We start from the raw sequence: 25,478 nt of genomic DNA on the forward strand, positions 1-25,478 counted from the left end.
TTTTTATTATCTCCAGATATTAAACGCATCCTCAACAATCCTGCCCTGTACGAGAAGTATGAAGACTTTATGGTTAGAAGAGTCCTCGCTGCGGACCCTGATACCCGATGGTGTCCAGCGCCTGATTGCAAGTAAGTACAATTTTATTTTATTTTAGAAACATATAACCGTTGAAGGAAGCTGAAACAACTGCAAATAAATGCTACAAAAATCTAATTTACAGTGGTGGCCAAACCGTGGCGCATTGAATGATTACAAGTGGCGCGTTGCATCTTTGTGCCTACTTATTCTTTTGAAGTAGGTGCCACAACTGAATTCATCCATTTCCTAGCTTAGTAAATAGCATCAGTTCATTTAAAATGAAATTAAAACTGTTCATCTCTCAGTTAGGAAATGAGGATTCGAGTCAATTTCCACACTTGAAAGAGGAGAATGAATGTGCTGCGGATAATAGCAATTTGACAAATATATTGAAAAAATCAAGATATCGCAAGGGTAAAGTCGTTTTCGTGATTTTGCTAAAGAAGAAAACTGCATGCTCGCATTTATAAACCACTTAGTGAACAAAATGTAATGCAGATGCCAATAACATACAAATGAAACTGATTGATTTAAAGACAATTAATTAATTTAATTGCATGATTGATTTATTCCTTTTCCTCCCCTAAGCGAAGCAGATCCTACCCCTATCCCTATTTTACAACCCCAACCGTGAACGTAAGAAAGGTGCTTGAGTTGTATGGCGCATCTGAACTTGTCTGTGAAAAAAATTGGCGCATGGTATGCAAAAGGTTGGCCACCCCTGATCTAATACAAGGCGCAGCACACGAGAAAAGGGAATCTCGTTGAGTAGGCATGTCCAACTTCAAGTAGGCTCTGATCTGCTATCCAATATCAAATTTGGCAGTGTTCACACTACCATTGTCATTCTTCGACTTAAACAAATGTAATGGGCTTAAGTTTTGTACCATTCCATTTGAGTTGGGACCCAAATGTCTCAAATGTGTCTCAAAAGTCCACTCAAATGGAATAGTACAAAACTTAAATCCATTAGAATTTAAATTCAAATTCCATCAAGTACCTTCGGTCGATAGTATTAATATTATACAAATGTTTTATAATATAAATGACGGGTAGGTACACGGCGAAAAGAGGCTCGTCGACAAAATGGTAATTGTGCAGGAGAGCAAAAAGAAGAATGAAATCGGTATTGTTTGGAAAATAGGTTTAATATTAAGTAAAAGAATTTATATATTCATTTCTCATTTATTTTGAAATATAATATAAGTGAAAAAAACTAATAAAAATATATAGTTTTCGTGCAGTTTCATACACAATGAGCTGATTTTTTGCCTTGACTACAATTTCTTCTCCCTTCATTTATGAAGCAATGTAATCGATTTTGTTACCTAGTTTTAATGATAAATTCTGTTGAGTACTTCATCTGTTGAACAAATTGGCATTTAAATCTCAAAAATGAAAAAAAAAGCAATGAGCCTGTTTTTGCTGTGTACCCCTCATATGTATTTGACTGAGAATACAGGCATTACAAAATAAACCACACTTGCCATCATCCCATTCATCGTGGAAATGATAAGTTTTGTTCTTCTTTTGGGTATTCATTGCACTCATTGTCAAACAATTATTATCCTAATGCACAAGTAGCCTTCTGTGCTATGGTAAGGGGACTACGCCTCAGTTTAAATAACGAGAATTCACATCATCTTTTTCTTTCACTCCTGCAGCAGACACTGGGTAATGCAATATGAATCGAGGTCATGTAGGCGTCCTCATGCGTTAAGGAAATAAAACTATGAATGTGTAATGCTTCCCCTTCAAAATCTCCAAGAAATCTAATTATTATATTTCAATTTAATACACGATTTTTATATTTTCACGATTCAATTCCTATCGGCCTATAGTGCAATCAACCAAAATCCCGTGTCCGGAAACTTGTACGTATGCAGTTCGCCGTATCACACTTCACCGCGAAATGTTGTATCGGAAATATATGGCTGTATATTAAAGACCGTCCACCTTTTTGGGTCGTATAGTACCGACATAAAATTCATGTCTGAATAAAACACGGTTCTTGTCAGTTTACACTTTACAGGAAGCCAGCAGCAAACAAATTTTGAAAATAGCCGATATACTGGATTATTTGTTAGGTTTTCATCCTTGAATTCATGAATTTTGCCAAAACCAGCTATGAAAATTGAACTAATGTTCATATTGAATATAATAAAATTGGAGACAGTAGGTATAGTATACGGTCATCTCTTTCCTATAAGAAAGCTCACGACAAACTGTGCCACGGTGAAGTGTTTTACGTACAATTTACATGTAACCCCAAAATCCATCCCTTGAATTTTATTCAGTACACACATGATCAATACTATTTTTTCTTTTTCAAGTTTTGCTGTCGTGGCCCACGGGTGCGCGTCATGTCCCGAGCTGTGGTGCCAAGCGGTGGGATGCGGGCGCGCGTTTTGTTATCACTGCAAGGCGGCGTGGCACCCGGACCAAACATGTGACGCTGCCCGCATCCAGAGGAGACCCCTCCCCCAGCCTCCGCCCCCTCAACCTCATCAGTCGCCCAAGGATAGTGAACATGCCGGTAAGCTATACACTCCTTTCTTCGTTCTTTCCTTCCAATTCCCCAATATAATTTTAGTAGTTTTATCCATTTATATCATCGTCAGCCTGTTTTAATCGACTCCTACTAAAGCTCTCACGACTATTCTAGGTTTTGTTCTTTTCTACCACGTATTTACTCTGAACCTTAATATTTAGTCAATCGGCAGCTTTTTGGTTGTCTTATATTATTATTCAAGTACCACTTGATTATCGCATTTCTTCAGTTTCCATTCTGTTTGTGAGTTATGTGTAGGGCCCGGATTTATATGCTAGTGCATGTTTTGTTAGGGTGTATGCACAGCTATGAGAGTTGCACAGAAATCTGTTTTGAAAGACACAGAATCCAAAAATAAAATTTTATTGTGCATATAAATGCATATTTGAGACGTTAGAGCATATTTGAGACATTAGTGCATATTTCATAAATAAATGCATATTTTAGAGCTTTTGAATGTATAATTTTAGTTTTTTTAAATTATTTTATCGAAATATAACTAAGTTAGGGAAAAAGATAGTTTAGCTGCACTTGCATTTTTAATCAAATTTCAAATCTCCGAACTGTGGATTTATTAAAGTGGGTATTTTCAATTATTTCCCACAAAAAATGTCAGTTTTTAACTGCATATTTCTTCGGTTTTAGTGCATATTTTATTGATTTTAAGTGCATACGTGCATGCATATAACCATGTTTTTTGTTGCATACAAATCCGGGCCCTAGTTATGTGTTCTGCCTGTCTCCATTTAAGGGTTTTTTTTTTATTAAACTAAGTTTTATTAAACTAAGTCTCAGCTGAGGCTTATCAAGTTGTACATAAGTTTATACACTGTTATTACGGCACCCCAACAAAAGCGCCCGGACATTGCCGCCCATACATTGGCACCAAACCAAATCCGCATGTACCAGTCCTCAATCCTAATCAATACCGCCCACAAAAAATTCAAAAATATATAAAACATTAAGCGCTTGTTTTTTGAATTGCATACCGATAGAAATTTACATACTTACGATAATCAGTGTAATTTGAGATTTAATCCGTTGCAGCTGTTAGTTGAGTAATAACTTAGAATCGTCAGCTTTTGGGAGCGTACATAAGTGAAACGGCAAATAATTTTCAACAGTATGTGGGACGTAATTTCGGCCGCGTTGCCAGTCGGAGAGCGATAGTCGACCTGTTCGCACGTCAATTTGTTTTGTGATGGCGTCGGAGGAATATATTCTTAAATCGTGTAAAGATGACTAAAAAACGTTCCGCATGTACTTAAAAAAGAAAACATGTCAATGAATATACTATTATTATTACGAATACAATAATAAACATAACATTAAAAGGACGCATGTTGAATTTTTATGACAAATTATATTTCGTTCGGCTCGCATCATTTGCACAATCCGCGCATCGCCTAGTCACGATCTTTTTAGAACATGCCTCAGCTGAAGTATAGCCTTAACACTTCGCACTAAAAATAAAATAATGCCGATAATACACGTTATAAATTAAACGAAAGACTGCAAGAGTTAATGCCTTTGTATGGTAGTATTTCTAATTTAGAATATTTTAAGAAGGTTAGAGCACACAATATTGAAATAATTTAATTTTAAATGGTTTATACTTTTTTTTTATATCTTTATTCCTCTGTTTTGCTTATTTGTGTATCTAAAATATAATATTATGTAAATATAAAAATTGCCTCATTTTTAAATAGTTTTAGCGGCAATGTCTGAGCGGTTTTGTCGGGACCCCATTATTACATTTGTATAATATTAGTGATTATAAAAACAATAAAAAAATACATATTTATAATGGGTAGGTATACAATATTACACGTCAACTTCAACGTTGTGGTATTATAATTAATACTTGCAGGATAAATTCTCTCGGAAACATTTGGACACACAAAACCGTTTTAATATTTGGCAGAGCCATAAACATCTTAAGACTTAAATTTTTCTTCTTTTTTCATACATTAATTCTTCTTTAGAGTTTAGCATACTTAATAATACACATACTCTCATTTGCTTACTTATTCATTTGATAATTTTTCTGTCATTACGTGTGATACCCAACATACACCTCTCCATGTCACATTGTGCAATTTGTAATTTTTTAATTTTTCTACTACTAAGAGTGCAAGTTTCACATACATATTATGTTAAACACCGTGCGCTTGAGGCACAATGGGAGGTCACTCTCGGAAATGATGTTCCGAATGCAGCCCATGCCAACTTCGTTTACTCACGCAAGAAATACAAAATATGCATTCTTGTTCGATTTACAAAATTCTATAGAATTAATATTCACCAAATCATCAACAATTGTTGTAATTTTAGGTCTAGTCAAGCCTTGCCCGCGTTGCTCGGTACTGATAGTGAAGATTGAAGATGGATCCTGCAACCACATGGTGTGCTGCGTCTGCGGCTCCGAATTTTGCTGGCTCTGCATGAAAGAGATCTCGGACTTGCATTATCTGAGGTAAGGAATAGGAATTGTCGACTGTATAGTGTTGTATGTTGATAGATCAAGCAATGTTTTTGCTAAGCTGAAATAAATAAAATATTTTCTATGCGGCAAGACTAAAGCTATGTGCAGTGCTGCATGTATTAGAGGTTGTGATCGAGAATTGTCATCTCGAGAAATCATGCCTGATACTCTTTTTTCGAGATGAGGATTTTAAGAAGGTTTCACCACATGTGTAGCATTGACGTTAAGACCTGTTTCACACAGGGCACCTGTGGCAAGCCACCGGTGTGGCGAGATTCTGCATTTACCTACATATAAATGAACGCGACACTCGTGTGTCCCCGTCGGAACGCGCCCATCAGTTATGTGTAAATGCGGCTGCTCGCCACTCCGGTAGCTTGCTACAGGTGTCCTGTGTGAAACGGTTATAAGATTCAAATTTATATAATAGTTCGTTATCAGTATACTATTTTTAATTATTCTGCACGAGAAATCATCGATAAACCTGCGTATCACAAAATAGTTAGAAGTTTGCGAACATATATGCAATTACGTGAATGGCACAATACCACGCTACACGCCGTGTGATGCCAACAATACCTAAAATAAGAATGCCAACCAATCGTCATATCAGTTGTTTAAGGATCACGGAAGACTTGTAAAAGTTCATTAAAAACAAAAAATATCCCCCATTTACATGGTCGAAAAAAATCTTTATAATCAAATATTCTTGAATTCCCAGAAATTGAAAATAGCTGAGAAATCACAAAGTCTCCTCAGTATCCATATGACAGGGCTTGCATTCAACCAAATTGAGTTACATGGATGTCGTGATTGTATTCTATGATGACCAAATACTGGTTATTCAATGTATGTGTGCTACCAGTGCTCTTATATGGCTGTGAGACTTGACATCTCATCTAGACCTAAGGGTTGAGAATCATATCTCTGCTGAAGCTACACGTCAAAAATACCCAAGCAAAAAACGATCACAAATACGGGATTCATGTTTGTGTGAGACTTTCCACCTTCAAATAATTCTTATATTCATTCCAGTCCATCGGGTTGCACGTTCTGGGGCAAAGCGCCATGGTCCCGCAAAAAGAAACTCCTGTGGCAGCTGGGAACACTGGCCGGTGCCCCTTTGGGCATCGCTCTCCTGGCCGGAGTGGCAGCACCTGCCTTGCTGTTGGGTCTGCCGGTGTGGGCGGGGCGCAGGGCCAGAGCCAGGTGCCGGAGACTTCCGCCCGCCAGACGGAGGGCTCTCGTCGCTGCTGCCGTGGCTGCTGCAGTAAGTAGCTTTCAACCTTAAATCCGTTATTATTTTTTTCCTTCCATTTTACGTGTTGAATATAATAAAAACACCAGGACCAAATCAAAATAATGCCTAGTCAGAGAACATGTTCTGTTATCATGGCTTCACTTCTGCGCAAAAAAAAGGCCATTAACTAAAATTTTATTTATATTCAGATTGACTTATATAATAATATATTATATCATATCAAAGTATCGTTACGTACATTAAATAACAATAGCATAAGAAATAACCTATGTACAGGCAGTCTTCGACTTTCGTATGTTCTACTTTCCTACATTTCGTAACATTTTGAGTTTTTACGATAATGCAAAAACTGTACGCCTTCATGCAGTCGCTACCCTCTCCTCTGCTCTCTCTTGACAAGCTTATAAAAAAAACACATGCATGCTAAAGCCTCGTTAACATTATTATCCCGTTGATAAATTAATATTTTTAAATACACTTTTTGATTTTTTTATACATTGCTCTACTTTTGTATATTCAACAATCGTTCACATGTTTGGGAACCAATTATGTACAAAAGTCGAGAACCCACCCACTGTATACATAATACAATGGATTACATAAAGGACAATTTTTAACATTTTAAAACGTCGCATTCATTTTTGTATAGATACTTATATAGAAGAATTTATAGAATGAATGATTATTTATATATATACATATATATATTATTCATTCCCAGAGACAGATTCAAGCTCTTCTTGGTTCTGACACCTGCTACACAATAGCACTAAATATATATATGGGTAAAGCTTTTTTTGTTCTCATCCATGAAATTCAATGAATGTTTTATGTAGTAAAAAATAGTTGGCATAAAAAATAAACAAATCCTTCTTTTATGAAAAAGTGATGGTGTATTTTGAGTATGCGATATTCCTCCCAATTAATGAATGAAGAAATAGAATTTATTTTGCATTTTTTTTAAAACTACCTTAGACCTCTGTTCTAAAATTCATTGCATTCATGTAATGGTATGGCAGTTTTCTTTTTCAACCCTGGATACAAACCCAACTGGAAAATATGATAGGAATACTTTTTAGTTCGGAAAATCGTCAACAGAGCTCAGCAAACTAAATACAATTTTCGTATGAAATGAATATTTTTGCTATTTCAATAAATTGAATTATTCTATCTTTTAATACCGGAGCTTAATTGTTTTTTTTTTCTAACATAGATATATGTAATGTGGACGAATTGATATTATATGTCGAATGACAGTTTAACGAATGGTGAAAAAAATATAAACATTACCATGTTAAGACGGATTTGCGAAAAATTACGCAAATGGACTATTTACAGCCCCGGAGTTACAGCTTCTACTAGCATTAAGATATGCCACTGAAGTCATTCAAATTAGCCCCATTGGAGAATATTAACTGCTTTATGAAAATGGGAAAATCCCCATACTGGGATTATCACTAATGAAACATTAAGATTTTATGTAGAAGATTGAAAAAAACCATTAAATCTTGACAATACTTGTCAGTAGATTTTCAGCATTGATTAATGGATTAGTATCGCTTGCCATTTGAATGATAAATACATATTTGCTTGCAGTACTTTATCACCTATTTAAAGTTCATATATTGACTATTGAAAAACAATATGTAGTACTTGCCAGACCCAGGATTCGAACCTGGGACCCACGGCGTTAAAGTCCAACCCCTAAGCCGCGCGGCCACCGTGGGTGTGTCTGTCTATTTGTGTCTGTCAGGGTATGGACCTAATTGGTTGAGCAAGTGGCTGACATCCATTTCTCGTAAAAAACTAAATCTATTAATACAAACCTCTACTCTGTGGAGGCCCATATGATCCTATTAGGATCGGACATGGTCGAAAAAAAAAAAAAAAATATTGACTATAAATTTATAATTATTCAATTTAAATTATGCAGATTGCATACTTTAACCATTCTTGACAATTTTAAACCGGGAAATCAAAATTTTACAAAATAATGGTAACAAGATGTGATTTCATCCAATTACCGTCCTTGTTTATTTGTGTAATATTGATGTTATTTTGATTTAACATAACTTAACATTCTATGCATCTAGCTAGGGCTTAGAAAACGGATATATATTCCAAGCACAGAACCGATTTATTAGATAGATAAGTGAAAACAAGTTGCCATGGACCAAGGTTTTGAAATTGGTTATTGGTTACATGTAAATTGCACGTGGCACAGTTCGCCGTGAGCTTTCTTATCGGAAAGAGATGACCGTATACTATACGGTCTCCAATTTTATTAGATTCAATATGAACATTAATTCAATTTTAATAGCTGATTTTGGTAAAATTTATGAATTCAAGAATGACAACCTAACCTAACAAATAATCCAGTACTTATATCGGCTATGTATTTTAAAAAATTATTTGCTGCTGCCTTCCTGTAAAGTGTAAACCGACGAGAACTGTGTTTTATTTAGACATGAATTTTATGTCAGTATTATATGACCTAAATAGGTTGGACAGTCTTTAATATACGGCCATATAATTCCGGTACAACATTTCACGGTAAGAACACAAAGTGTGCTGACTGTCCTCAATTATTAAATGCGTGTTTTGTTTACGTGACAAACTTTAATCCATATTAAGACACAGCCAATAATATATATTTTTTAACACGTCGCGAGCCTAATACTACAAGGTTCTAAGTATTCGTCCTTGAGAAAACAAACCCAACAATGAAGTAGTATTCTAAGCTGCCTCATTGTTACTTTTGTTTCATCAAGGACAAACACTTAGAACCTTGTAGTTCTCCAATCGCGACGTTTTTAAATTTATCTCATATTTCTCCACACTCCAAAGATCCAAAGCCTGTTGTAGGCACATTAACCACATAAATTTTCCTGTGAGCGATAGATATACTGTCCTAATGCATATTTATTTAGATATGGGAGTTCTACTAAATAAAATAGGACACAATTTTTAGGTATGTATATTTATTATATGCATAATATATTTATATAATCCTGACATCTACTGAAATTCCCGAATATTTATTTTGAAATTACATGACATACAATATATTTTATAATATCTACTTATTATAATAATCGTTAAAAATTATATCTCCATTTCCGGCGTCATACCGACGATTCATTGGTGAAATGATGTTGCATGGTCGGTGTGACCGTAACCAAGGAGATAAATAAACAGATCAGTCATCTGAAATCACCAATGAATCGCCGGTCTCACTTTGTTAAATTCAATATGTCTTCAGTCATATTCTGGTGGAATGTGTTTCGTATGTTTACTATCTCTCTTCGTAGACAAGAGGTCTGTGTCCCGTTTGGCACTTTTGTTATGGTTTCTTACTTATCACGATATGACACACCCTTTGACTAAAACCGTCATCACATTGGTTTGATAAGCACCCTGACTAAAAAGGTATTAGTCATATTTTGTCAAGACAAACTACATAATACATAATCATATATAGAAGTCGAAATTATAATCGTTGTAAATGACTAAACTATCTATTGGTACTAAAAATTCATGAAACTATTATTTATGGTATCCAATTGTACTTAAATAGTTACATATGTAGTGATACCCACCCCATGTTAACCGGTTCTATGCCTTCTACACGTGCATGGATTTACTGGCAGCAATAGTGCGTATTTTAACACGTTTTTAATTAATTTTTAATTACTACATTTAAATAACATGCTAATTGCATCTAATGGCCGTTTAACAGGGACACGGCAGCCCGCGTCGAACGACTTAAACTAACGTGACAATAACTGTTTACACGTAAAGTGCTGACTGTCTCGCCAATCTCATTCTTCAAGAGTAAGCGAGGCGCGATGTTGTCATTTTATGGTACTATTTGACAGGTAGTGAAAATCGGTTAACTTCAAAATGAGTATTGTTCGTTTTTTTGCCGGCAGGTTTGCTACTATCGTTCTACTGCGCAGGCGCAGATCGAAAAAATCCTACCGTCACATGAAAATTCAGAAGCTTCCAAATGTTTTTGATTCATGTTATGATTTTCTTGTTATGGCCGCTATAATACTTACTGTCAACAGTAAATCCATGCATGTGTACCAGGGTATTAAACTAAAATTACTAGCCACTGTCGATTGATTTGCATAATCTAAAAATTGAAACACATAGTGACATCTGTTTGAATAATTATGGAATACTAAGTCACAAATTATCAGTATTACAGCGATTGTAGTAAGAGCTTCGCTCTACATTCAACATGTGTTGTTAAAAATCTGCAGCCTGTCAGATGCTGCCATAGTAATATCGTGAGGCATAGAAAAGGTTAATGTATATTATATTTTTTCATAATTCATGTTTTAAATAGTGTGCACATAGTTTCGTGTTCAAATATGTCTCAATAATATTTTTGTATATTAATTCATCTAGGTATAATATATTTACTTCAATAGTTCCATATGTAGTGATACCTCCTGACATTTATTTTTTATATTCCTGTTTTAACAGATTATATTAATAATATTAACCCAAAATATGTTAGTTTTTTTTTTTATTTCATTACAATATTTTTACAATTCATCATTCGATCAATTAGATGTCTGACATTTAATAACAATCCAGTAAAGTTATATGGTGATAGCAAACAAAAATGGCTGCCTACAAATGATTACAATAACTATAATAAAAAAGTTGTAGATTTTTCATTCGTAATTATTGGTTAACGGCGAAAATATTCGCATAATCATTGAGCAACTTTCGATACCGTATCATGTAGTCTATGACGTGTTCCTAACACCTATGATCTGCAAAGGCATAGCGTTCAGGCCTTCCCCAGTTGCTCCTGGATGAACTCTTCATCGAGGAGTCCCTGGTCTCTGGCGTCAGTCAAAGCGTCTTCTAATCGGTTCTCGGCCCTCGCGTCGCCCAGCGCCACGTCCACGCTCCCCAGGCATAGCAGCAAAGCCAGCAGCCTCGATCTTCTGTGCTCTCGTTTGAGCAGATTCTTGGACCAGCCCAGGGCGACGATGTCTTCTCCTAAGGCATCGCAGGCTGATGTCACTCGGTTGAAGTAGATGTCGAGGAGTTGTTGCTCTCTTTCCCGTCGTAGCTCTCCGCCTACTGATGATACCACAAGAAGAGCTATGTCGTTGGTCGGTCTGAGGACAAATTTGTAATCATACTTTAGTATAAACATGAATTCTGACAATAATTTCTTAAGATGACTTTTTTAATTCTTTTGAATAAAGTTCTACTTAAAACACCCATTATCATTAAAAGATGCGTAAGTTAGGACCAGTTTAATAAATATTAATCTTTTCACCTGCTAAGAGTAACCATCTGCCAGTCGAGGATACAGCACTCAGTGTTTCCTTCAACTTCTCTGAACATAAGGTTGTTGCACCAGAAGTCGGTGTGAGTTATGACAGCCATCGGCGGAGCTGGCCTCAGTAGAGCTTCTATTAGTTGTCTAGTGCGAGGTCTCAGGGCTTCTAAAGAACTCTGAATACCGGCCAGAGCTGGAAAATGGACATCAATGTATTAATTGATTAGTATCTAGTAATAATTATGTAGATAAAATTTTCTTGTACTACCTGTAGATTAACTGTCATTTAATTGACTTTAAAGGAATGAGAGATAAAGATTAATATGTTTCATTACTTTAAAAAGGGTGCTTAAAATCAATTAGGTATCTAGACTGTAGAAATGCTCTCCGTAGTAAAAATCCCCTTCAACTAAACTATTGTGCATATGATAAGACTAAATTATTATGAGGATTTACAAAAATAGAACTGTGCAGCTTGATTAAAATTTACATAAAAACATGTTCAACTAACCAGGTCGGTCTTCGAGGAATCTAGCAAGTTGTGGTAATCCCCTTTCCAAGAGTTGTTGATAACTATCGGAAGCTCGTTCACTTTGGAAGAGGAAAGGATAGAGTTCAGAAAGTGGTGTCGGTGATCTTGCGGAGAGAACTAGAGACAGAGCGTGAACTCGGGCCACTGCATCCATTGCCGCTTCAGCCTAAAACAGAGAGAAAAACTTTCATGTCTCCTGTTGCCGTTATGTATGCAATTCTGGAGCATTGATTATAAAAGCTCGATAAACAGAATTGAAACCTTTTAAATATATCTCTACAAATTATCATGACACAAAGAGGAAAAAAAACGACAAAAACTGAAAGGGGTCGTAAAATGCAACAAATTGAATGGATGCTGATATCCATTGGAAGAAATTGTCAACCTGTTTGAAAGTCAGTCCTTCTGAAAAGTCAGCAGTCCGATATCCTAGAGGTCTAATGTCTTCTAATATCAAAGCACTTTCAGGTGGTTGAGGGCTCTCTCCAGGGTCAGCTTTCCCTGAAAGAAAATGCCCATTTTTATATTCATTTTTGAAATGCCGGTAAATTAAGAACTTTTAATATTGCTGCAGCAAATGATAACATTTCTAAAACATCTGGTTGAATTAGCAGCCACAGAAAAAAATATGTGGCATATTATTAAGTTGGCACATTGAAACGTGGTGGCATTTTTGTTTCTAATTATTTTACCTTGTTTGTAATGAGCGTGATAGCATTTAGGCACAGGAAGTATTACTGGGGGCTTCCCTTCTGGTCCTTTAACATTCGCCAAGTCTGGCACCACCTATAATATAAAAAGAATGTGTCATTAAAAATTATATATTTTACCAATCCTTTGTACATAGGAAAAAATGATAATTTCAATACAAAATTAAATGAACCAAGTTAAAACTTTAGTGTTTACGTCTTACCTCGGTATAAAATTTAATCTCTCGTAGATCAAACTGTGCCTCGGCTACAAAGTATCTGCAGAATGGATCTCTCGGTGGAAGCTTGACAACCAGTCTCGCACTGCACTGCTTCTCCTCAGCGTCAGGTCCTTCTCGTAATGCGTATTTAGTGCTGACTGCTAGAATATCGCTCAGGGCAGCCTGGTGAAAAAAAAGATGTTAATATTGCCAGTTTTGAATACTCAAGAATTATTAGTAACTCTTTAATATATATGCATCGATGGCTAATCTAAAATATATACCTATTATGACTTTTTCTCAAAAATTTTTGCAATTTTATCTGATTAACCAATCATTTTTGGAACTTTTACAATACCATGCCTTCCAGATGTCTATAATCTTTTTCTTCACCCAACGCTATACTTGTTGTTTTGTCTTCTTAATATCCACTACCATCTATATCAGGGGTAGTCAACATGGTCCCGTCCACCCACAAGTGGGCATTCCAACTTTCATGGTAGGCGGTAGGGGTTTTAAAAACATTTTCATTATGTTTTCATAAAATTCCCCGTGACGATTTAAATTTCAGAAAATATACTATTTGTATCGCCCTCGCATAAGTTTAGGGATCTCATTAATAATTTAATTAATTAAATGTATTTTCATCAGACTTCATGCTTCTATATATGCAAAGTATAAATAAAAAGATAGATTTAACTACAGTAAGTTGTTTTATAAGGATTTATTCTGCCAAACTTAGCAAAAGTCTGACATAGAGTATTTGGTAAGTTATTATTATTATATGCTTTAACTTGCTGTAACTCATAAATTTTATAGAGTAAAGTTACTTCCCTACTTTATAAATCACCATTATTGTGGAACCGGTGGGCGGTTAGAAAATTTTACTACCAACAGAAATACAAAAGTGGGTGATAGGCATAAAAAGGTTGACTACCCCTGATCTATAACTTTCTTTCTTCACCAGTAAACTCCTAGTAAGTATATTCAATCCTGGAAAAATTATCTGTTTTTATGATCAGCTAATACATTACTAATTTGCCACTCTTGGTTATGTTCATCATGTAAAGATGACCCAGCCATTTGAGACAACTGATTTTAGAATACCTACCAAGTACTTACACATAATAATATGTTATATTATTTTTTATATTGGAATTTAATAATTAAATAGTAAAATATTACCTGTCCAGCTCCACATCCTGGTCTCACGTCCAGTTTTCTCACTCGCACCTCGGCACCCCTATGATAATCGGCCAGCGCTCTCGCCAGCCAATCCTCGGTGATTGGGCACGGCGGGCCACCATTCAAATCCTCATCGTCGTCCTCGTCGTCTCTGTTGTCGTCTTCCTCTTCCTGGTCATCTTCTTCAGGCTCGTCTCCTGCGGGCAGGCCGGTGGAAGAGGAGTCTGATCCTTCACTGTCCGACATTTCGATACTGCGTATGTCTTTGGTTTATTTCTAAATAATATAAAAGCACTTTTGGTCCACAATTTAAAAAAAAGCTTTTTCTGTTTTTCGTCACTTGTTTTTACACTTCACCTAATAATTCTTTAGCACTTTTAAAACTACTATTTTTGTGCAATTTCTATTGGTGATTACTTTATGTTTATTTGTTTTTGTTATCTGTTTATCACGGAATTTATTCACTTTTCAAGATCTACATAAAACTTAAAACTAAAAACACAGTTAAACTGTCAATCTACTTTTAAATCAAAATTTCTTTCACTATCAAGTATGTTAAAAACGACAGTAAGTCAAGTTAATAATAATAAATTATGGTATTTTGGACTCGTGTCCGGATATTTGTACGTATGCAGTTCACCGTGAAATGTTGTACTTATCGGAAATAGATATATGGTTGTAGAGACCGTCCAACCTCATTGTATCGTATAGTACTGAGATAAAATTCATGTCTTAATCAAACACGGTTCTTGTCGGCTTACAGCAAGTCAGCGGCGATCAAATTTTGTAAATATCCGATACACTGGATTATTTTGTTAGGTTAGGTTAGGATCTAATAACATTGGTACATTATTGTCTGCAATGCTCCACGAACAACGCGTAGGTATTTTTTTCATCTCGGTGCTCGGCGAACTGTGCTACGGTGAAATGTAATACGTACGATTTACATGTAACCTTTTGGGCTATCGTTTTTAGTTTGCTTATGACGTAGATAAATTGATCCCGCATTGGGTGCTAACATGAACTTGGGGTGTTACGAAATTAGTAGCGATTTTTAACTACATGTATTTGCAATTCGGCAACTTACAGGGGACACTTGAAGTCTCGTTGGAAAGTCAAAGTCCAAAGTTATCAACACGATACAACACGTTCCAAGTTCAAACTCCGCGACAAAACCTACTCCCGATTTTCTTTATTAACACTATTTCAATTCGCGGGCGTGTATCTATTAATTGTCTGCCAACTATGCTTTGGTAAAGTGATCATCAACTAATTATATAAAACGTTCGTTTCGCCGTATAAACAGTTGAAATTGTAACCGATGCACCCTTATTTATGTATTATCCTCTTTCACGATTTATTTGAAAGCTCATTGCTAAAGCTCTGTAGATATATCCCGCCGAACTGATTTGTAAAATCGCAGCGAAGCTTTTAAATGCAAATAAGTTATAAGTACCTACTTGGCTAAGTACACATTTCCATCTCCCACGCGTCACCCCGTCTGTATACATACACCTACACCCCCACTCAAATTCAGGACTTGGAGTAAAATTGCTCCCTTAACATATCCTTATAGCTTACAGCCCCTTGTAGCCTGTACGACCGCCTGCAGCTATAATATAACCCCTTGTAAATGGCAACATCGCAAACGCTAGACACGATGTGAAAGCTCACAGCTGACTGCCGGGAAAACCCCCTTTCGGTGTTGCCATCCTATTGAAATACACTGACACTCGATTCTAAAAAGTTTATATGTTTATTTAGAAATCAGAAATTCCCTAAAGCATGGAGTAAATTTTCTAGATACATTTATAATCGTCATAGATTCATTCACTAGTGTGGTGACAGGTTGTGGAGATGTACACAGAAAACAAAACCACAGTCACCAATCCAAAATCGTATTGTGACATAATTATCACTCAATGGCTACAGAGCGTGTTGTTAACTTGGTGAATGACACAAAGCCTCCCAGGAAATGCATATAGGACACAGGTCTCATCTCATGCGCAGTGGTTTGGATTTGTCTTCACTCACATAAATGAAAGGGATTTAATCTCTTATTGTGCTATAATATTATGCACATCGGGTATGTTCGTAGCATATGCGATTATAAACAAACATCCAGTAATATTTAAAAAAAAAAAATGTACAAGTAACCCATAGATATTCAACCACGGAACACAAAAATAATTGGAAGTGAGTTGCCTTCTGGGTGAGGCTGTAACAAAATTTAAATCTCGAGTGTGGAGAAATATAGAAAGTGTTATATTCTTTAATAGTGTGTTATTTTCAATAGCTACGCTTGTATATATGCATAATATGCATTAAAATTTGTCATTTAAACGAAACGCGCATTCAATATATTTGTGAACACGGGGTGCGCTTTTTGTTTCATGTATTTAATGGCCTGGCCGTCAGAAAGTATTACCAGAGCCTTTGTCCATTACTACTGGCTTTTTAATCTGTTCAATGTATTGAACTCTCCTTTTTTACAACTATTCTTTGCTCAGTGCATCAGTGTCGACTAAATATGGCAAATTGTGGAAATCATTCTCAAATATGAACGTACATAATATAACTCAGGCTGATCGTGTGAAGATTGTGCAAATAATTTATTTGGTTAGGTTAAGTTAGATTATTATTGTGAAAATATTTCCAATGCTTGGCGGTCACAGAATGAAAAAATCGTTTGTTATTTAAACTCGGCATTGTATTTAGAATGTAATTATATTATTGAATTATTAAATTTAATGCCATTTTTGTATTGTATGCCTGGCAACACTGCCCCCATTTACTCCTTAACTTAACTACTTGAGCCCCGGCCTCGCTTATACTCTTATCCCATTGAGAACGTTTCTGAACGCTAATGGCGCGATGATTAGACCGTGGCATTTTGTGTAGACATTTTAAAAGCGTACTTTGCCATTTTTGACTAATCCAATATGACCGTAGCACGAAATTTTTGACGAGATTGTGAAAAATATAATATGTAAATTACGTAATTTTGAAAAGTTTCATAAACGTGCTAACATGATATGTCATTCACTATTAATTCACCCACTCAGTCCAATATTTTTTTCTATGCTTTTTCAAAATAGCTATGTTTCTGGGACGATACAAAAAAAAATCCTGCTACAAACTCGAACCTTACATTTGTATTCAATTCATTCTTGAATAATATAAAATACGTTAATTTATACAACGTTACTATTTAACAACGTTTTTCTTAGGTCGTATTCTTATTTGTCCGGTACAAATTTTGCAATCGATTTTCAACTAACTTCCCGACTAGCTAGACATTTGAAACTTTTAGACTATATTAGTACACGATGCCAATGCATTTTTTAAATACTTTTAGCCATCTTTAAGTTAGAATTGAATTTATTTTCAGTTAATTCTGTTTTGTATGAAACGTTATTTCGATACCGATACGTCCTAGCAACTAAATTATTAAATAATATATACGTGCGTTACTATGGAAATCAATATGAAATGACATTTCATTATTTAGTGTTTCTATCAAGTTCAATTTTTTTTGATCGTTTAAGCTAGTCAAGTCAAGTTTATATGATTCAACAGAAAATTTCAAAACGTTGTATATAAAAAGTTCTGTTTATCTTGTAATTATTTTCCGTAAGAACAGTTTAATTGTTAATGAATGATATGATATTATGACGGATTAAAACACTAAAGCCCAAAGCCTACGCCCATATATTGTTTTTTTAGATTTGTTGTAAGACGTAACCGGATAATTTAAACAAGCTTATTAATCACATCCATTACCAATCAATAACTGTGTATCGACAAATAACGTTTGATAATTAATACAGATTGGAGTGTACGGAGTGTACACTATACGGTTTTAACCGTACGAAAAAAAATCGAACGGTAAAAATCCGAATCGGTAACAAGTAACGCTGTTTTCACACTATACGGTATATTATATCGGTTTATGTACGGTTTTTTTCCATCACAAACTCAGTTTGTGGTTGAGTGTTGTGCTGAACGTACGATTTAAAACCGTCTAATGTGAAAGCATGCATTAGGTCAAGTACACTACTGTACACTACGGTGGCCGTCCGTGCGCCGTGAATACAGTGGAATGGACGCCGTTTCGGTTTTTAACCGTCGCCTTGTAATGTGAAAAGGCCATGCTCTTCTTCACGCCACTAAAAGAATGTCGCCGTTCGATTTTTTGCCTTACGGTCAAAACCGTATAATGTGAAGGAGCGTTACAGTTGGTTACAATTATTTTTGTATTCGTCCTTGAATAATGCAGCAACCATACAGTAATAAATGGCAAATAAAATCCTACCAGTACCTAATTAAAATAATCGTTTGAAATCAGCCGTTGTCCACACGGTATTTTTTTTGCGAATACTTGAAATAATTATGTACCTAATAGTTGTAATGAAAATACGAGTAGGTACTGTCCAACAAGAAGATTTAGGCACAAGCCAAATGCGCTGTCGTCGACTAAATGGGAGGAGCTTGTTAGTTTATAATGGAAGTGCGGTTAAAAATGGGAGCAACTTGTTAGTTCACAGTTTTAACACGTAGCCAAGAAGATGTTGTTCGACAGTATGTCAATGTAATATATATATTTTTTTTGGTCATGAACATACGTAGTTTATGGAAAATGGATCCCAAGTTGTGCGATTCTTCACTGAATTGTACAGATTCACTCAAGTCGGGGGCGTTGACGTTTTAAGATAATTTCTGACAGAATTATTTCGTCTGGTTTTGAATGGTCATACTATAATAGTCGGAATGACTCAATACAATGACGCTTCCATGTCGCAACTGTGCATTTAAAAATGTCGGGATAACACTAATCTGCCTCAGATTGAGTCACGAGTGTACAATAATGTAAGCCGTGCCGGATTCCTACACCCACACCGTTCTCGTCTCACTAGTGACTAGATTATTGCGCCGAAAAGCATTGTATTCCCCTATAATCATAGCCGTTTAAATAATCTACTTGCTGAGTCGTTTGTGAGAATTTATAAAAAAAAAATTGGACTCATCAAAACGATTTTTGTTATGTTATTGTCGTTAGAAATTATAATTCACGTATGAAGTAAAGAGGAAACAAGTATTATATACATAATTTGAAATATCGAATGTTACATTTTCAAATCTTGTGTCTTATTACTTAGTTGAATAAAAAAATACTTTATGAAACAATCAATTATTGTTAAATGGACTTGGTTGGTGTATTCAATTAGTATTAAGTATTGTTAAAAGCTTTATATAATTAAGTAGGTACATATAAATATATAATAATTATGCACTGCCATTTATTACACAATATGTATGTAGGTAAGCTTTGATATCTCTTCAGTAGGCGGTGCTGAAAGGCACACATGCCCCGTAAAGGTCGAAAATTTAAAAAACAAATGTATATCTTTGGGAGCTAAGTTTGAATATTTGTTATTTACATATCTATTTCTTTACACTGTGTAGATGTGTAAGTACTCTTTATTTCCGTATTTCAAGCGGACATCGCTTGTTTCAAATATCTGACGGTAGAATATTGAAAAAAAGACATAGGTCTTTATAATAATTAATGATAATGGGTAAAACGTTCAAATGAATTAGAATAGTTCTGTACCTTAGAGCTAAAAGTCTGGAAGTCACATATTCATTATTTTGCAGGAGAGCAGTTTTAAGTCTTTTCAGTTAAATGTCTCTACAAATGAAACTTTTCAGATATCCTAGATTTTTTAGCTAATGTTGAACTTCCGCACTTTGCTATAGATTACAGCAAAAATGGCTTAAATTGGACATCCACTTTTTCAGCTCTAAAGTATAATTGGATTACCGTCGTTTTAGAAATACCTAAGTATTTTGAAAACCATGCGACGTTGGACTCACAAATTTTCAGCATTAACATAACGTGAATAGGTACACATTTAAATCTGTATATGTGCTTAACTGAAAAACGATAAAAATGTGACTTCCGTATTTTAGCTCTAAGAAGGTCTGTTGTGTTCTGTATGTAATACAAGGTAATATAATAAATTAATTAATTTGTCGCTAGGATTCCGTTAATACGTAATTGGATAGAATAAATTTATAGTGATATTGTCTCGTTTATGTCTGTTTTCATGTTCGGGGTCGGGTTCGGGGATTACCGGGTTAACTATTTAAGGATCCTTGGGTCAAAGATCAAATGGGTTTCTTTTGTGAATGCGTTTCATAGACATAATATTATATGCGTAGAGTACACAATATACCGACTCATTGTTATATTATATTATACATAATAAGAATTTGGTTAATTTATTATGGGTGCAAAACTGATCGTTGGAAACGTTTAAATCAGAGAAAATAAATTTTATTAAACTAGTTATTTCGCTTGTTGGATCAGAAGAAAGGGTTTATCAAACATAATATTCTTCAGCTGAACTATTCTAACAAACATTAAATTTGAAATTTTTGAGGAGAGAGTTTTTTGAAACAACTTATTAATTATCTTTATGGATAAATATTAGCATCATATTTTAGTAGGATTATTGATGAAAAAAATGGTGCATATGTTACACCGAATGTGTGAAATTGCGCATAACACGAAATTGGCAAAATTTTGCCTATTTCATGAAAAATGCAAGCCCGTTGCCTTATTCATGAATTTATCTAGATTTTTTGGGCATAGTAAATGGATATGAACGTCATTGTAGTTATTGATTGGTATATTTTTATATAATCAATGACATTTGACACATTTGGTTAGTTTGATTAGTTGCAAAAACACAACCGGAGCGCCACTATCTATTTTTCCCAATGCATTGAAAAATTACTGCCGAATTCACGCACTCGGTAGATATTTTGCCTATTTCATGAATAAGGCAGCGGGCTTGCATTTTTCATGAAATAGGCAAAAATTTGCCGATATCATGTTATACGCAATTTCACACTTTCGGCGTAACACACACACCAAATCTTGTCTATATAAATAATACATAACTAAAGTAGGCTGTTTCAAAATATTCTTCTGCAAAATATTTCAAATGTGAGTTTAGAATAGTTCTGCATTCAGCTGACTGACTAGCTTTATACCCATTTCGACTTGATCAATAATGCACTTATGATAAATTTACCAAATACCAGCGCATCTATTCTATAGGCGAGGCTGCTTTCTGCCGCTACGGCAGCTAACTAGGGTAGGTATTGTTACAATAAGTGCTAATACTTCGATACACACCTACTTTAGAAAGCTTCCGTAGCGGCCGAAAGCAGTCTTGTATATAGAATAGATGCACAGTGTATACCCATCTCGACTTGATCAATGATGCACTTATGATAGATTGACCAAATACAGATTCTATTTCAGTTGTGGACAAAATCACATATACATAATACGTGGCTGAATTTTAACTATCACGTCATGTCATGTTTGTATGCATTTGATATGCTCTAAGAAGCGCGACCCTGCGATTGTCTTAAGGAAATCGGTATAATCAAAATACACCAATTAAATAAATATAAAACTAAACAACTTGTTCTATAAAAAGCAATGACATTATTAATGGACGATTCACTCAATACAGTAGCTAGCAAGTAAATTCGCGCATTCGCATGTATAGGTAGACGTCACGCAATTTCATTATGCGATATCACGCATCGGGAATTTATAGCAATATGACCTTTATTGTAATGGCGTTAGAGCAGTGTTTCTAATGTCAATGTTCATTTGAGCGAACCCGTTCGAACCGAACCATTCGGCAGACCCAACAAAAAGCATTAGGAATTTATAGCAATATCACCTTTATTGTAATGGCGTTAGAACAGATTATGCCATTCGGCAGACCCGACAATAAAGTGAGTGTCATTTTCTTTTCCAGATGATTCGTCCATATTAATGTCATTGATAAAAAGTAAATGCTTATATTACTTGGGACTGATAGTTTTGTTGCACTAAATATTAAGCGCCGGCCTATAGCATCGTAGATCTCATGTTTGAATCCTGAGTCTGGCGAATACACATAATATTGTTTTTCAATTTATATTTGAGTCAGAATATATGTACCTAATAGGTTGAGCAAGTGACTGACATCCATTTCTATCGCCAATTTATTATCTTGCTTTTAAAAAATTTGCGGCGTCTTACTGCGGGCCTGAAGATCTCTTCACATAATTTTTGCTGTCCGTATGATTAGCTTCGTTTTCTTTGCTGTATACACAATGTAACTTCTTCTTCTTCTTCTTTTCGTAATTTCCATGTGCTTTTCTCTTCTTGGCACTTTGCAATAAAATAAACTCATTAAACTCAGTCAGAGCTCACTTTGAGCGTAGCAAGCTCTTGTCTTGGGCATCTTCTCCCAGGACACTCCCAGTCCAATTGTTTCAGATGCTTCACTTCACATCACCAATTATACGCTCGATTAAGACCGAGTGTGGTGCGGGGCGGTTTCTGTGGAGGGCGCCTAACTTAAATGTTTATACAAACCTTCACTCTGTGGAGGACAATAATTATGAATATTATGATCTTATTAGGATCGGACATGGTCTTTACAAAAATTTCGTCAAAAGATGTACAAATAAACAAGTAAATAAATGATTTTCATCATCCTAGATATGTTTAATATAGTTATTATACTTTACATGTCTAGTCATTTGTAAGTATGTAATAGAAGGAAAATCTAGGAAAAGAAAATATTATATCTTTTTTTTCTCTTGGTCAATTAATATCACTCACACAATATAGTGAGAGTCTACGATAAAAACACTAGCGAAGTGAAAGTAATGCGATCGTAACACTTATTTAAAGGTTTTCCTCCCAATTTTTTATGTGTAGACAACATTTCCTTTTTTCTTTTCATAGCCGTATGAAAAAAGAGAAGAGGGAATTTACGCGGAATGTCATGACACTTGAAAGATATCGCTTTCATTCTGAGCCCACGCAAGTATCATTTCGCGTTATTAACCCTCCCGTTCTGCAATGTCAAGTCACGTTGCATGGCTTTTTAAATATTCAAGTAAAACTTGTTTAGCCCAAAAGACAGAGGAAGGTTAGATATTCGTCGCGAATTATCGTAAAGTATTCGGCGAGCTTAATTTTCGAGGAGGTATTCTATTCGATTTTATTTCCACATAAAATATATAACATTCGAAACGAATGAAATAAATTTGATAGTACCTAACACAATTTAAATAGCTTTGTGTTTTTTGAATTAGCCAATTGTTCAAATAATCGCATTCATTCATCAGATTTTGCCACGAAGGAGGCATAGGGCCTGGTTGAATTTTTGGTCTAGAACTTTTATTTAAAACATAAATAATATTCCACGCGAATCAACTACGAGAACCGGAACGGCCATTGACGCTGCAGTCGTAAAATATTTCGATCAATTTCAATCAATAATATTATAATCATATTTCAGTTACCATAAACCAATTCGTCACCTCAATACTACTACTTGATAAATTGATTTTCACTGTTTTTTGAGATATCTATTGAATATTATTCTACATTTCCTTATTTACAAAATTATAAAACCAGGTAAGGCAGAAGTTAATGGGAACTGTATTAATTTTGTGTTTGAAAATATTAGATAACTTTAAAACCATAAATACATTAAATATATAAAATAATATCTACAACATTCTTTCATAGAATTGAACATTATTTAATTGTTCCCAATTAGACAATCACAATTTTCCATTTTTATTTTAAATAATAATTGTAGCCTAGATTCAGGTACACCAAGTAAAGTTTAAATTTCATTTTCCCAACATTAACCAAATCAGAGTTATCTAGTTGTAGTATTGAGGTGACGAATTGTTTCGTTTTAATTTAAAATTGACTGCATTCATAGCAAAAAAAAAACTACCACGCGGAGGACATTCATGTTTTATAAACATATATTTATGGTAATCATGGCCCCCATAAGGGGGGCTGACAGGGCTCTAAGCCTAGGGGCCCAGATAAATGAAATAAACACACATCTTAAATTTGCCTTAATGAGTAGTAAGAAAGTCGCCTGCGGCGTTATTTTACTTTAGATTTATTCACATTTTAAAATATATGGTTGTGCGACCCAATTTTTGGTTGTTGTGTGTTAAAAAATCTGCAATGAATTCTATTTGACCTCTAAAACCATTTTGAAAACGCCACTGTAGAGCATCAGACTGCCTTTAACCTTAGCGATAAGTAGGGGGGCCCGCTTCAGGATTTGGGGGCCATGATGATAACATGCACATCGCTCATTCCATACTTAAGCTATTTCTACAATCATCGATGATACAATTAGCAAATAACGATGACAAAATATTTTTTAGTCTATTTACGTTACCAAAACCAGCATTTCCGTTTGAAAATACTGTCGTGTAGGCGTAGCAGTAGTAACGTAATGTGGACGTAAGTTATTAGCACAGTAAGATAAAGGTTAAGTACTACGTTATTTAATATGCTTTCTGTGTGGCAATGATATGATAACCCTTTTCCCTTATAAATTTAGTACAAACGTACCGAAAACAATCCGTAAGGGTGCGTACGTTCGCTGGGTAAATGCGACCAACTGTAACAATGTAATGTCAATTCGGGTCGCGAGGTGATGCCGACGTTGAAAGATTAATTCAAATCGTCATTTTGAATTAGTCAACCGGTTTGTTGAATTAATTCCACAGCGTTCTAATAATGTTTAATTAACGTTCATCAAAAGTTCGTCAATTTAAATTGTGAACGTCAGCTTTTGACATCATCGATGCTCGCACAAGAGTCCTTAGTATGTACTCATACACTTATCATGGATTGAGTATTTTCCCAAAGAGAAAACCCCGTTTCCCATCCGTTTCTTTGGATCACATAATCACGCGACCAATAGAATTTTAAGATATTGTTTTACCATTTTTCTTTACTTTGTGTTTGGTGTATAATATATTATTCAGGAATGGGTCAGACGAAAAATTCACTGATGTAATTCATTTAATTATTTAACGTATTTTGTGGTGAAAAAATGTGATCAATACACAAATGTGAATTCATAATATTTTCTGAATATACTTGGCTCTCGTGGTGCAGTGCACAAGGTGCTGGCCTTTCATCCCGGAGTTCTGGATTCTATCCCGGTGAGGTCAAAATATATTTATATAAGTAATCTAATATGTAAATTCCTCAAGCCTGGGAATTTTACCACTATTATTGGGCTTCGCGGCCT

The 25,478-nt window shown here is 35.0% G+C and overlaps 2 protein-coding genes across 2 annotated transcripts in view; one reads left to right on the top strand and one right to left on the bottom strand.

Moving 5' to 3' along the window:
* The window catches only part of LOC147073106 (E3 ubiquitin-protein ligase RNF19B-like), a 129,228-nt gene that overhangs the window by 37,258 nt on the left and 66,492 nt on the right, over positions 1-25,478 (top strand). The window contains exons 4-7 of the mRNA XM_085945324.1: positions 17-131; positions 2,415-2,617; positions 4,967-5,108; positions 6,153-6,387. Coding sequence (XP_085801450.1) covers positions 17-131; positions 2,415-2,617; positions 4,967-5,108; positions 6,153-6,387 — 695 coding nt within the window. The remainder of the gene's footprint in view (positions 1-16; positions 132-2,414; positions 2,618-4,966; positions 5,109-6,152; positions 6,388-25,478) is intronic.
* The window catches only part of LOC147073107 (putative oxidoreductase dhs-27), a 28,353-nt gene continuing 13,658 nt past the window's right edge, over positions 10,784-25,478 (bottom strand). The window contains exons 2-8 of the mRNA XM_085945304.1: positions 14,317-14,808; positions 13,135-13,314; positions 12,914-13,007; positions 12,607-12,722; positions 12,201-12,387; positions 11,687-11,882; positions 10,784-11,522 (exon numbers count right to left, since the gene is read on the bottom strand). Coding sequence (XP_085801430.1) covers positions 11,186-11,522; positions 11,687-11,882; positions 12,201-12,387; positions 12,607-12,722; positions 12,914-13,007; positions 13,135-13,314; positions 14,317-14,562 — 1,356 coding nt within the window. The 5' untranslated portion in view covers positions 14,563-14,808 and the 3' untranslated portion in view covers positions 10,784-11,185. The remainder of the gene's footprint in view (positions 11,523-11,686; positions 11,883-12,200; positions 12,388-12,606; positions 12,723-12,913; positions 13,008-13,134; positions 13,315-14,316; positions 14,809-25,478) is intronic.

Source organism: Rhyacophila brunnea, unplaced genomic scaffold, assembly GCF_057557595.1.
Source record: "Rhyacophila brunnea isolate RB1 unplaced genomic scaffold, BYU_Rbru_1.0 scaffold_18, whole genome shotgun sequence".
NCBI lineage: Eukaryota > Metazoa > Arthropoda > Insecta > Trichoptera > Rhyacophilidae > Rhyacophila > Rhyacophila brunnea.